This window comes from Dermacentor variabilis, chromosome 6 (assembly GCF_050947875.1).
Source record: "Dermacentor variabilis isolate Ectoservices chromosome 6, ASM5094787v1, whole genome shotgun sequence".
NCBI lineage: Eukaryota > Metazoa > Arthropoda > Arachnida > Ixodida > Ixodidae > Dermacentor > Dermacentor variabilis.
In genome coordinates, this window is record NC_134573.1 from 108,126,841 (window position 1) to 108,140,284 (window position 13,444).

Genomic DNA, 13,444 nt, shown 5'->3' on the forward strand with positions numbered 1-13,444 from the left:
TTCCTAGGCATTTTGGTTTTTACTTGCCTGCACTACAATTTATCTCATTTGTTTACAAAATAAAACTTTACTTTCTCCCATGCATTTGTTCAAGCATGCGTAACTAGACGATACACAAAGTAAGAAATGAAACAGGAAAGCGCAGAATTAAAGCTGAGTTTACAAAAATAAAAAGAAAACGATTGTCCAGTAGCACACAATGGTGTCATGTTAATACAACGGCTACAAGAATACAAGTTTTATGTAAAAAAAACATGGCTGACATAGTTGTGTTATAGGAGGAGGAAGGATTGAAGGGTGGCTGACACACAACCCCCCGTTCCTCCTGATATGGAATGCCTCGATGATTCTATATGTGCACTTATGAATGTTCTCTCTCTAGGCACCACTACTGCGTTCACGAATTATGACTCGCACCCACATTGTCGACATTCTGCTGGCAAGTGTAATCTCGACGTTACCGAAGCAGATCACTCGCGCTCTTTTAAAACGAAGTTAACACATCTCCAGCTTTCTTCAGCTGTCCGCTTTCTTACGTTTCGCCCCCTGTTGTGGCGCAGTCAGTAAGAATGCATACACCCGTATCAAAACGTCCAGATATGAACCTTTACAAATGCATATCCTTCCCGTATATTATATGACCGAGTCTTAGAAAGGAATAACGGGTGTAATTTTGAGATGTCCGTGCCCAAGTTGCATAGCTAAGTGCGCTGATGTGCGCGTGATGTGCTGCACTGCATGCCGCACACACCTCATGACAGCGCTGTCAGCTACGCTGAAGATACATTCGAGCGCTGATTGTTCTGACTTTGATTGTTTTTGCTGTTCTTTTCGTGCAGGATCTGCACACGCTGGACCTCAGCGAATTCTCTGGCATTCAAGCCAACATCACCGCATTCCGACTGGTCGATCCGCAGCGACCAGAAGTCATGAACGTTATCCGAGACCTGAAGATCGGCAGGGCACTTTGGCGATATGGAGCCAGTAACCATTCCGAGATTATTTCTGTCGATGTACGGGAAGTCACCATTCGTACTTGATACAATGAATCTGTGTCCTTCAATTCTGCTACCTTCCATTGAAAACTGACGAACATTCTGATGAATAGGCTGTGCATTTTAATAGATACTAAAACCTTATAGCTACTCTGCATGGAGGTGTTTTAGATTTATATTCGTTTCTGTAAATTGACTACCATGAGAAATATAAATTTTAGAAAACTGGAATTTGCTTAGAAAAATGTCTGAACAACAGTACACACTGTGGTTTGAGCATTAGAAGGGAACAATATAAACCTTCAGGCTTATAGGCATCGGTGCGTATAGGGTAGTGATTTAGATTATATAGCCTCTTTTTGGTACAATTCAGCCAAGTGCACCTTAATTCTCCGTCAACTCGACTTTTCAGAAATACTTATCAAGGCGTAGTTTTGCCAAGTATTTCCTCAGGTGCGGCTTTCTCGAGAACGCCACCCTGTCCAAAATACCAGCGACCCACAAATTACATTGTTTGTTCGCAGACAGACACAGCACTCATGTACGACGCCGTGACGCTGCTCGCCACTGGACTTCACAACGCCGATCGCGTCATGCACAACCTGGACCTGCAGTCACTTAACTGCGAGCAACCCAAACCTTGGAAGCACGGATCGTCCTTACTGGAGTCCATGAAAATGGTAGATACGCACGGACATGATGATACCTATAGACTCACATATTAAAAGCATACTCCCAGAACAAGCGCTTCGCTCTTAAAGCGGTAATTGCGTGCAAGTAAAATTGAAGCCCTGTGGTTAGGCAATGTGGAAATGTCGCATCTGTTATAGAAATACAGCCTCTAACACATCGACGTACAGCAGCCTTTATGCACTACACACATGATAGTTTATTCTGTGGTGCGGTGCACCCCTGGTTCCTAAATAAAGGAGTTGCTAAATAGCTTTCACCAATGATGGACAAGGACACAGGAAGACACGTATAGTGTCCCAGAAATTCCGCGTTCGAGCGACCCGTATTATTCCCAGAAACACAAGTGTGCAACGCTAACTTTCGAACTGAACTCTTGCAAACATAATGGAGGAAGGTGACTATGGGTTGTTCCAAAGTTAATGGAATGCTCACACATGCGGTTTTTGTTCCTTTAATTAGCTGTATTTGCCGCGAGACGTACACATGTTAAGATTAGCGAGAGGCGCCAAATAATTGCATGCAACTCTGTTTGAGGCAGGTACTGCAGCAACAAATTCTATTCATCTTGTCCCTTATCCAACAGATAAAGTCATCTGGGGCATTTGACTTAAGTGTGGCCTCCCTAAGCATCTTGCGCTTAATGTTCTTAATGTCAGGACACAACTCAAGAGAAGACAACTGCGCACCATGGACACAGCTGCTCGACACTTAGTACACATTGTAGTTCGTCTCCTGAATACGCACTTACAAATGAGTACGTGTGATGATCATCATCCTCATCCTCATGTTTGGACGAAGGCCTCTCCCTTCTATCTCCAAATACCCCTGCGTTGTGCAAGTTGTTTCCAACTAGTGCCTGCAAATTTCCTAATTTCATCCCTCGGACATAACTTTCTGCTATCATCAACTGCGGTTCCCTGCCCTTGGCACCCATTCCATGACTATAATTATTCACCGGTTATCTACCTGCCCAGCTTCATATTTTTTCTCTTAATGTCAAGAAGAATATCGAATATCCCCGTTTGCTCGGTGATCCATACCACCGTTCCTGTACTGTAACGTTACTCCTAACGCTTTTCACTCCGCCACTCTTTGTGGGTTCCTTAACAAACTTGTTCTCTAGCTTCTTTGTTAACCTCAAAGTTTCTGCCCCGGTAGAATGCAATGATTGTGCGCTTTCTAACGACAGTGGTAAGCTCCAAGTCAAGAGTTGGTAATGCCTGCCGTATGCACTCCAACCCAGTTTTATTCTTCTGTAAATTGCGTTCTCATGATCAGGGTCCCCTAGCTAAACGTACTCCTGTACACATTTTAGCGGCTGACTGCAAATCCTGATTCTCGTGCCCTTCCCAGCCTCTTGAACATTATCTTTGTCTTCTGAACATGATTCTTCAACCCCGCCCTTACATTTTATCGGTTAAAGTCCTTGTTCAATTGTTGTTGTTCGTCCCCAGTGTTACTGAACAAGACAATGTCATCTGGAAAGCCAAGGTTGCCGAGAGATTCGCCGTTGACCCTTACTCCTAAGCCTTCCCAGTATAGTAGTTTGAATACTTCTTCTAAGCATGCAGCATTAGAGAGACTGTGTCTGCTTGCCTGGCCTGTTTCTTGATAGACAACCTCCTACTTTTATTGCAGTGAAGTGCAAATCACACTTGTCTAAAGAGGTTGCGTGGCCGTCTGTGGGCTGTACGAGCATCCGCAGTAGCTACCTAGTGGTAGTTAATTGGTTTCGATAGCTGCTGCGTTCTATAGCCTATGACAAAACGTGCAGCATGGCCATGCTTGGTCTTATTGCGGTGTGGGTGCGTATTTTTTTATTTATTTCTTTTTGCGCAAACAATGGTGACAAAATCGGCTGACTGACCACTTTGAAGAAGCGTTATTGGTGTTGGATACGCTCTTCGATTGATAATTATGAACGACTGAATGCATGAATCCATTTCAGTATACGCGTTAGAAAAGCGCTCGGGAAGGGAAGCTTTACGAAAGCTTAGCGTGATGCACTAATAGAATTGAATTTACAGTTATTGCGCATCTGTTACGAAGAGAAAACTGCGTATGTAGCTATAACCTTAAGAGCGCGAAAGACTGGGCAATACAAAACGGCAGCGCAAGCATGGACTTTCCTTTAAGGGTCTATTAGGCCAGTACTCAAATGCACATTTTTTCTCGCATAAGCAACTATTCTACGTCTTCAGTATAAAACAACTGTATTCGTTAAATAAACAACGTGGGCTCTTTTTAGCGGACGGTCAATCAATCTCGACAAGCAGCATGACGTAAAATTTTGCAAGCATTCACAATATTCAGGCGAAAGTTTCAAATTTCAACCGAAGAAGCAATTTTGGTATCACATCACCGCCAACAAAGAAGCTCAGATTTGTTAACCCTGTCGGCGTCTTTATTAACCGCAGCATGTGAACGTCGCTGTTCTCATAAGTACTTGGAGGCTAGTGCATGAATTAGCTAGTGGTTATTTAACTCAAGGAGGTCCCCATGAATTCATTAGCTCTGATTAACGACTAGGTTCCCTGACCCGACTGCAGGTAAGACTACGCATAATATACATGTGCACTAAAGAACAATGCTCCTGCTATGAGTCTCGAGTCTTTTGAAACATAACCCGTCGTTATCTGTATATGCTCTTCTGGAGATGATTCGATGAATATAGAACTGATTTTACGCAAACTTAACAACACGACGAAGCTTTCTCTGGTTTTATTAGCCCGTTGCGTCTGTATTTTCGTCTAATACAGAAAATTTTCTGAGACATATTCGACGAAATTTAAGAAACCAACGGTACATTTCACAGAGCCGTTGATAGCGGATTTAGTCAATGCCATTAATTTATAATAAAGGCATTAATTACCAACTACCCGTTTTTGTTTTCCTTCATTATAGTGTACTTCGTGCAGTGACTTCTTACGACTGCATTATGGTTTTCATTTTTTGTTTTTTGAAACTGGGAGCAATTTATTTCATATTTCCCTATTGTGTGGTTTGACGTCGTGAAGCTGGCACAAGCGAGTAATGAAAAACGCCGTTGTTCGAATGCTCCAAATTAACTTTGGCCAGCTAGTTTTCTGCAAATTTTATACATGCCGTTGTGCACGACCTTTATTATTATTATTATTATTATTATTATTATTATTATTATTATTATTATTATTATTATTATTATTATTATTATTATTATTATTATTATTATTATTATTATTATTATTATTATTAATGACGCAAGCCCCCTCATAATGCGGACACCGTGGCCGGTAATCGGCGACCTGACCTCGCGCTCAGCGTATAAACGCCACAGCTACTGAGCCGCCACAGCGAGTGATAATTTTAAGGCGCGTCCAGATTATCGTGGCAACCGTCAAGCTCCGCGAAGAAAGCCATGGACTGCCACAGTTGGGCGCAACATTTTCAGTTCTGCCCAGGGCGGACACCTCACTAAGACTAAGTTGAGGTGATTTAGAGGCAATGGGAAATATTTGTATAAGTAATCGCGACAGAGGTACCCTTATGAAAGAACTGTACATATATGAAAAGAGAGAAACCATGAAAGGCCAGGAGGTTAGCTAATGTAGAGTCCGGTTTGTTACCCTAAACGGGGGAAAGGGACAAGAAACTTATAAGGCATAGGAGCGGAGAAAAATTAGTAAACGAAGCTCAAATGAGTGCACCAAATTATATGGTGGCATATATTACTACCACAGTCTTTCTCGCAGGGCCTTACACCGCAGGAAACGAACTAGCTCTCTTGCTGCTTTTAGCGCATACCTCCATAGTGAACGCTGTCCTAGAAGCCGTTGCTCTGACGTTTGCCGGCTGTACAGCGTGTGCAGTTTGGTGCGCAGCAAATAGCACTGTAGATTTCTAAGCAACCTTCGAGGAAGTGCACCTGCCATCCTCCTCTATTCCAATGGTTTTTGTTTCTGATTTGTTATTACAACAATTAAGCGGATGAAACAGCGTTCACTTAGCGCGTTCCACTTAAAAGCCAGGCTTAATGGACACACATTTACCTCTTGCTTTCCTGGATGAAAGCTTCTTTGAACCTAGACGTCTAGAGAATCATCGCTGAAACGTTTGTAGCCCTAAAGCCCGTATTCAAACAGAGCAGTTTTAAGCCCTCTCTTCTTTGAACCCTCCAGAATTTTTAACAATATCGCGCGAGCACAGTTTAGCATGGGCGTGCGTTGTCCTGAAGGAAAGAGCGTAGAAGACGACGGTTGCACTGGAGAGAGCTTTGCGCACATCTCTACATCCGCCAATCTCGCTGATAATCGCAGTTGTAAGGCGCCCATGCCCATTTAAAGCGAGCTGTATTGGCAAATAATCCCAAGGCGTTGACTCCCTCTTCCGTTATTTTTTTTTATTGCAGACCACGATAAAGGGATTGACAGGCGACGTGCGAATAGAACCGCGAGGAATACGTGAAGACTTCTACATGGACGTGATTGAGCTGAAGTCAAAAGGGATGATAAAGGTGAGCAGTGTTTTTGACGTAGAATTAATGCACTCAAGGACAGAGCATTACTCGTTCAAGAGCATTACATTACCTTATCTCTTTCACTTCGACGTCTACAAAATTGATTGATGTACATTGATCATTTCTACTGAACAGCACAGATTCAGTTTATTTTTTGAAGTCGTTATAATGACAAGTTCCATCAAGTTAAAGAAATACTGCGCATCTTTTCGTGGCTTACTTTTCAGAGGATGAAACTAAACTTAAATAAAGAAGGCGACGGTATTGTTTGAGTGTGCATTCCAGAGCTTGATAGCGTAGCTGGTTCATTTTTTGCCGACAGTCAACTACAGAAATGGCGGAACCGGCAGCGGAATGCTGCGTAATAATTTTGACCACGTCAGTGCTCACGTAAAAAAAAAAAAAACTCGACAGCATAAAGTTGTTGCATTGCACCGATATTTGAATGAGGCCGCCAGTGGCCGGGATCTAAGACAGCAATAAACAAAATTTTACGCTTGTAAGAGCCAAAACAACCGTCTGATTAAGAAGCAGGCCGTAGTTGGGGGAGGGGAGGGAGGGAGAGGGGGTCTTCGGATAAATGTTCACCAGCTGTAGTTCCTTAATGTACACCTAAATGTGAGGACACGAGCGATTTTTTCGCCATCATCGCGCATGCGGCAGCCGCGGCTGATTTCAAACCCATCACCTCGAGCTCCTGCATGCGGCGCTCCATAAGCCCTGCGCTATCGTAGCAGATCAAACTGCCATCACCACGCTCATCAGCACAACGCCATTGCCACTCAGCGACGCTGGTGAGGCGAACTACCTTGCTTTAAGACACAGATTACACCGGAAAAGCACGGAATTCCTCAATAGTTGAGAAAATTATGTGGCATCATGTGCTAAAACCAATACCTGGTTACGAGGCACACCGTAGTAACGGACCGCGGATTGATTCTGACCACCTGGAGTTCTTTATCGTGCACCTACTGTACGTGCCTTTATAATAGTATAGGTCCTCTCAGGTAATTATTTAAGGATGGGTGCACAAAGCCCACAGACGGCTTTACTACTTATTTCTTTTGTGTGCTATTTTATCACAAGAATCTCTTGGGTCGTCGTATCCAGATTACAAACCTTGTGATCTTCTCTAAACATAGCAACTTTGTTTTGCATTCATTTGTAGTTAGATCCATTTGCTACAATAAAGGGCAACATATTTCCGTGTCACCATCGCCCATTGTAAGCGCCGCTCAAGAGTAGAACAGTAATACAACAAAATTCTTAGAAAGCTTCCATCGTGATATTGTGCTTACGCTGCCCCTAAAGCAAGCCAGCCAAGCATGGCGCACTCGATGTTGCCAGCGCAAAAATGAATAGCATTCTGCTGTAGCTGCATCTCTCATTCTGAAGTTTAGTGCATGCAGTAGACTCCCGTTAAGAGGATCTTGAACGAACCGGAAAAAATCATTCTTCTTATTATTAATTCATCTTAACATAAGTAATTTAAAAATCTCGAAGTTTATTATTCCAGATGCTTCGAAAAATCTTACGGCACAAAACTACAAATGGAACATCATCAAAACGAAAAGGCAGATGTAAAGTAGAGGCATCTATTGATGTGCATTGTGCAAACCACTTATTTGCGTACGCCTAAGCCTATCAGTAATAGTTTCTCGTCAATGTTCTGCGAAGCTGCGTGCCATCATGAAAGGTAAGATTGCAACTAGCGAGCTACGAACTTTCCAGCAGCATCATGTCATTGAAAGTAAAAAATTGGAAAAGGATTTGGGGCGTTATGATCTGCATCATGCGAGGAGACCGCTGGTTCTTAAGGGTGCTGGCCCGAAACAGTGTCTTAATCGATGCACCGGTTCGAGGTTTTCATTCACACTGTGTCTATCAAAAATCAACTTAGCGCTCACGTTGTGTTCGTCATATCCGATAACTTCAATAGGCCGAATTCGCCTCATCGATATTCTTCTCTTGTGAGACTTTATGGGGCTTAGCTCAGTCTTTCTTCTTCACTACGAATTTTCACGCTATTAAAGATACCCTACACAGAAAAAAGCAGTTAACTTTTACTGGTCCGTCATACTTTCACGAAACGACAAAATAAAGGAGGTACCATAGGGGCACTCTATGGTGTAATGAATTTTACAGCGTTCACTGGGAGCTGAACAAATATTTATCGCTAAACGACGTTTACATGGCCTTCTAGAGGTACCCAGAACTAAACAATTAAAGTTTTGGAAACTTACCTTGCGCAGAAATTGCGCAAACGAGCGAAAATACCGTCAGATCTATGACGTCACAATGGCGTGAAGTTGCCACAGCTCGGGAGCGCAAGTCGAAAATACAAGTTTGGACATCAATGTCTCGGCTGATGACGCACCTTTTGAGAGAAAAAAAGAAACGAAACCAGAACTTTGAAAGTGTGCTTGTATATTGTATACTGATCTACCGTTTCTCTTCAGTGTCTCTTTAACATGTCGTACCATTGCCCTTTGGACCACGGCTGGAATAACTTATTCAGTGATGAAATTAGGAAATCATGTTTGACATAAAACAATGAAAATACAGTGCGCCATAAGTGAATATTCTTAAAAGAAAGAATCACATATATATATATATACATATATATATATATATATATATATATATATATATATATATATATATATATATATATATATATGTGGTGTGTGTGCAGGAAAGCGACGACGAACGTTTCGGAAGAATCATGGACTGAACGGTTTAGGCTGGTGGACCAGCCGAAAACGTCCAGTAAATGTCTTCCTAAAATTTCGTCGTCTCTTACCTGCGTATGTTACGTCGGGTTCTGCATGCTGAATTATATATATATATATATATATATATATATATATATATATATATATATATATATATATATATATATATATATATATATATATATATATATATATATGTCGGCGCAGTCCGTCGTAAGGTGCACTCACTTCGCTTTGACGAGACAGGAAGTGGGTCGAGTGAGCTTCCGAACAACCCGTTTTGGATGGGGTGAGCGCGGCTTGAATAATCAAGCCACAACCGCATAGAACTGTGATGTAATGTTATTGCATTTCTCTCGTATTCACCATTAAATCTACACTGCATATCTTTCATTTCAAGGTGGCCACATGGCATCCTGCGAAAGGTCTTGCATACTTCGGCAATTACACGCTACTGGCCGAAAAAGAGTTCACGGACAAGCTCGAAGGCTTGACCCTGCGAGTCACCACGGTTGAGGTAAGCCCGAAAAGTTTTAAGACTTATGCTATTGCAAGCTACCATAAGCTAACGGTTTCTCAGACATGGCCGCCACAACAAGAGGTAGTGATTGTTTTGCACAAGATATCCGCAGACTACTTGTAGCTAGCACTCTACAACACGCAGGTGGTCTTTGTCAATATACGAATTCACATAGAGTTATCGGCCGCGCCTCTGGTCTTGAATATGTGAGTGCATGAAGAAAAGATCCAGGTCGACTTTTAATTCTTATACTTATGCAATGCATCAACATTTGTAGTGGAGATAGGTTGCCTTCACCTTGCGTGTTCCTGCTGTCTACCGCCTGCTATTTAACCTGCAATAGCGGTAATTAATGGTAGTAGCTGTATTTCGTTTCTAATGGGTGGTTAGTAACTGTAATAATAGTACTTTTTTAAATCGAAGCCTTCATTGCCCCTTCCTTCGACTTTCGCATTGCTGCTGCTGCTTGCTTCTGCTTGCTTTCCGCTTGTTTGCTGCTTGCTCGCTGCTGCTTGCTGTTGCTTGCTGCTGCTGCTTGCTGCTTGCTTGCTGCTTGCTTGTTGCTTGCTTGCTGCTTGCCTGTTGCTTGCTGCTGCTTGCTTGCCGCTTGCTTGTTGCTTGCTTGCTGCTGCTTGCTGCTGGTTGCGGCTTGCTTGCTGCTGCTTGCTGCTGCTTTCTGCAGCTGCTTGCTGGTGCTTGCTTGCTGCTTGCTGCTCCTTGCTTGTTGCTTGATTGTTGCGTGGTTGCCGCTTGCTTGTTGCTTGCTCGCCGCTTGCTTTTTGCTTGTTTGCTGCTGCTTGTTTGTTGCTTGCTTGCTGCCGCTGCTGCTTGCTTGCTGCTTGCTGCGTGCTTGCTGCTTGCTTGCTGCTTGCTTGCTGCTGCTTTCTGCTTTCTTGCTTGCTGCTTGCTTGCTGCTTGCTGCTGCTGCTTTCTGCTTTCTTGTTTGCTACTTGCTTGCTGCTTGCTTCTTGCTTGCTTGCTGCTTGCTTGCAGCTTGCTTCTTGCTGCTTGCTGCTTGCTGCTTGCTGCTGCTGATGTCTGGCAGAGGCCTTTGCACCACATCGAATGTGCACAATGCTCTGTGGAGCTCCCTGACCATCGCAACAATTTCCTCTTGACGGCTGTAATTATCCGTGAGCACCTGCAATAGAGCTGCAGAAATTGCAGCGCTTACCTTTCTACTATCGTGCAAGTCCAGACGGCTGCTAGATGGAATGGTAGAGAAGAGGGGGGGGGAGGCAGAAAGTGGATAGATCCGACGCAGTCGCTAAACCAGTGAAGAACAGCCCTGCCACTGTTTGCTCGCAGTTCCCATAAAAATGGGGGGAGGGGTTGCATAGGGAAAAGCTGAGGTGAGAAGGTAAGGTAAAGCTACTTATATAGGTAAGAAAGCGAGCGGCTGCGGGCAGATGGGATAAATTTAAATTCAAGGCACGATACTGCACTTCATTAAAACTTCTTTCTGGGTGGGTTGGTGCATACTTGACTTAAATATTGTAACAGCGAAAACACATGCATCCACAAAAGCGTTGACTGCAGGCACGTTCGTTCATCGATGCGCAATGTCATGTTTTCCCGGTTGTATCACTCCCTTCCCCCTTCATTTCTGCCTTTCCCCTTATATAAGGTATCCGTCTTCCATCAATAAAATTTAGTTGACAGTTAGCGCTTGTGTCTCGTCCTTGTTACCTTGTGGATGCATGTGTTTGCGCTCTTACCATTTTTAAGTCAAGATACAGTACGTTTCTGCTATTTCCAAAAAAAAAAACTATGCATATTTGTCAACCGGAGAACTTACGCAGGGTGTGCAGTAGCAGAGCCGCATTAAAGCACACTGTGAGGTCTTGCTGACACTACGGAAACGATCGCACATCAAATCAACACTTCTTTGCCTGCCGCGGTAGTTTTGTGCCTATGGTATTGCTCGAGATCACGGGTTTGATCCTGACCGCGGCAGCCGCAAGTCGACGGGGGCGAAATAAAAAAAACGCTCGTGCACTTTGATTTAGGAACACGCTAAAAACACCATGGTGTCAAAAATTATCCGAAGTCCGTCACGACGGCTTGCCTGATAATCCGATTACCTACAGCCCCGTCATTCAATTAAAGTTTAGTGCTTCTGCCACGATGCGATATACTATGTGAGGCAAATGATATGCTCAACCCTCTCAGAGATCACGAAGTATGGCTCGCTACAACGCCTCAATCAAACACCCCCGCCTTTGTATTCTGTGTGCTATGCGGACAAACAACAGTGGTCCACGCAAGATAATGTTTAACATGTACTCACCGCTCTTGTGCTAGACTAACCGCTGAAGAAATTAAACATTCGCCGTCAACATCACCGCTAATTATCGTCAAAGCAAACAGTATGGAAAGCTTCGCTTACATCAATTCCCACAGTGCGTGGAATAAGCACATCTTTTTCAGGACGAAGACATATTGACTTCTTGATATACAATGTTAAGCATTGTGTCTCAAGAAGTTGCAAAAGGCACTATTGTGAATGTCCTTCTAGTGCCTAAACAAAAACAGGAAAACGAAAGACTTCGCCACTCAACTGATTTTTGCGCGACTGCGGAACAGCTTTGTTTCTGCTTTGCCGCGTTCGGGAGCGTACATTTGTGCTCGTTCAGTCGGAAAGTCGGAACACAAAGGTGGATGCTTCCCAAAAGGCCCCCAGGGATGTCGTTAGTTTCTTTACTACAAGTCTGTCGTCACTTAATTCTCCTTTTATCCCCCGCCACACTGGAGATCGTTGCGCAAACTTCCATAGTTTTTTTTTTCTCCAAGGATTCAATGCTCCTCAAAGCGAACACAAAAGGTGGCAATTGATGGCCGTCAGTGTCATTTTCCCCAGAGAAGGCAAATTACTTTCATGAACGCTCCGCGATTTGCCAGTGCTTCAGAAAAATACACGTTCCTATAGCAGACGAGAGCGAAAGATTTGCGGAGAATAATGGCTGCGCAAGAACAACAGGAGCGCCAGTGCCCATAGAAATTACGCAAGACAGCTCCCTTTCGTTCGTTCCATCGTACCTCGCTTTTCCCACGAACACGGATAAAAAGCTGTATAGCCTTGCGTAGTAAGTTCTCTTATGCAGTTCTGCACGCTAGCGTATATACACGTATATACAGAAGGCTTGAACGGGCCCGTATCCAAGCGCTGCCGTCGTGTGCGTCTCTGCTCCCTAGCAGCGCTAACACGTTCCTTTGTGCTAGAAGAAGAATTGGGATGCTGGGTGCTGCAGGAAATCTTTTTGCGCATTGCGGGATCGTTGTAGACACGTGCGCGATTAGGTCGGGGCCAGGGTCCACTGGGAGCGAGTTTGACGCGAGTGTATTGTTTTTTTTTTTGGTCTCCACAGAGCCGGCCGTACACAATGCTGCACCCTGAAGGAAGCAATATGACGGGGAACGACCGCTTCTACGGCTACTGCATCGACCTGATCAAGATGCTAGCAAGGGAGATAGGATTCAAGTACGAGTTCTACCTCACGGCGGATGGCGCCTATGGAAAGCCCCAGGCCAACAATGAGTGGAACGGAATGATCAGGGAACTACTAGACAGGGTATGCCATTTTTAGCACGGAGCGAAAGACCATATAAAATCCAATGCCATAATCTAACAGTCAACTTAGCTTGACGTTGAGATCATCCGTAACGGGAGAGGGAAGGCGCTTCAGAGCCGCATGAGAATGCCACTTTTTACGTGAGCTAGCCGTCGCTTGGAGTCCGCAATAAAATATTTCGTGTCGGAATGTTTGACGGCAGTTATCGCACGCGTTCACAGCTAATTGTTTTCTACTTGTTTGTCTTGCTAGCTTACACTATTTTCCACTGATCCACCGACTGCAGTCGGGCCGATAAAATCACAACTTGGCCACAAGGTAACAAGGCGGCGTCTTTATGTATTGTGCCATCATTGTACTATAACTTCACAATCTTAATACACTGTTCATCTTTGGACCCCGGCATCTGTTTACAATGAGGAGCAAAAGCATAA

At 43.8% G+C, this 13,444-nt stretch overlaps 1 protein-coding gene across 2 annotated transcripts in view; it reads left to right on the forward strand.

The window, feature by feature from the left end:
* The window catches only part of LOC142585002 (glutamate receptor ionotropic, kainate 2-like), a 78,589-nt gene that overhangs the window by 42,154 nt on the left and 22,991 nt on the right, over positions 1-13,444 (forward strand). For both annotated transcript variants that reach the window (XM_075695422.1, XM_075695423.1), the window contains 5 exons: positions 840-1,013; positions 1,520-1,675; positions 6,076-6,180; positions 9,319-9,435; positions 12,807-13,010. In XM_075695422.1, the coding sequence (XP_075551537.1) occupies positions 840-1,013; positions 1,520-1,675; positions 6,076-6,180; positions 9,319-9,435; positions 12,807-13,010 (756 nt within the window). The remainder of the gene's footprint in view (positions 1-839; positions 1,014-1,519; positions 1,676-6,075; positions 6,181-9,318; positions 9,436-12,806; positions 13,011-13,444) is intronic.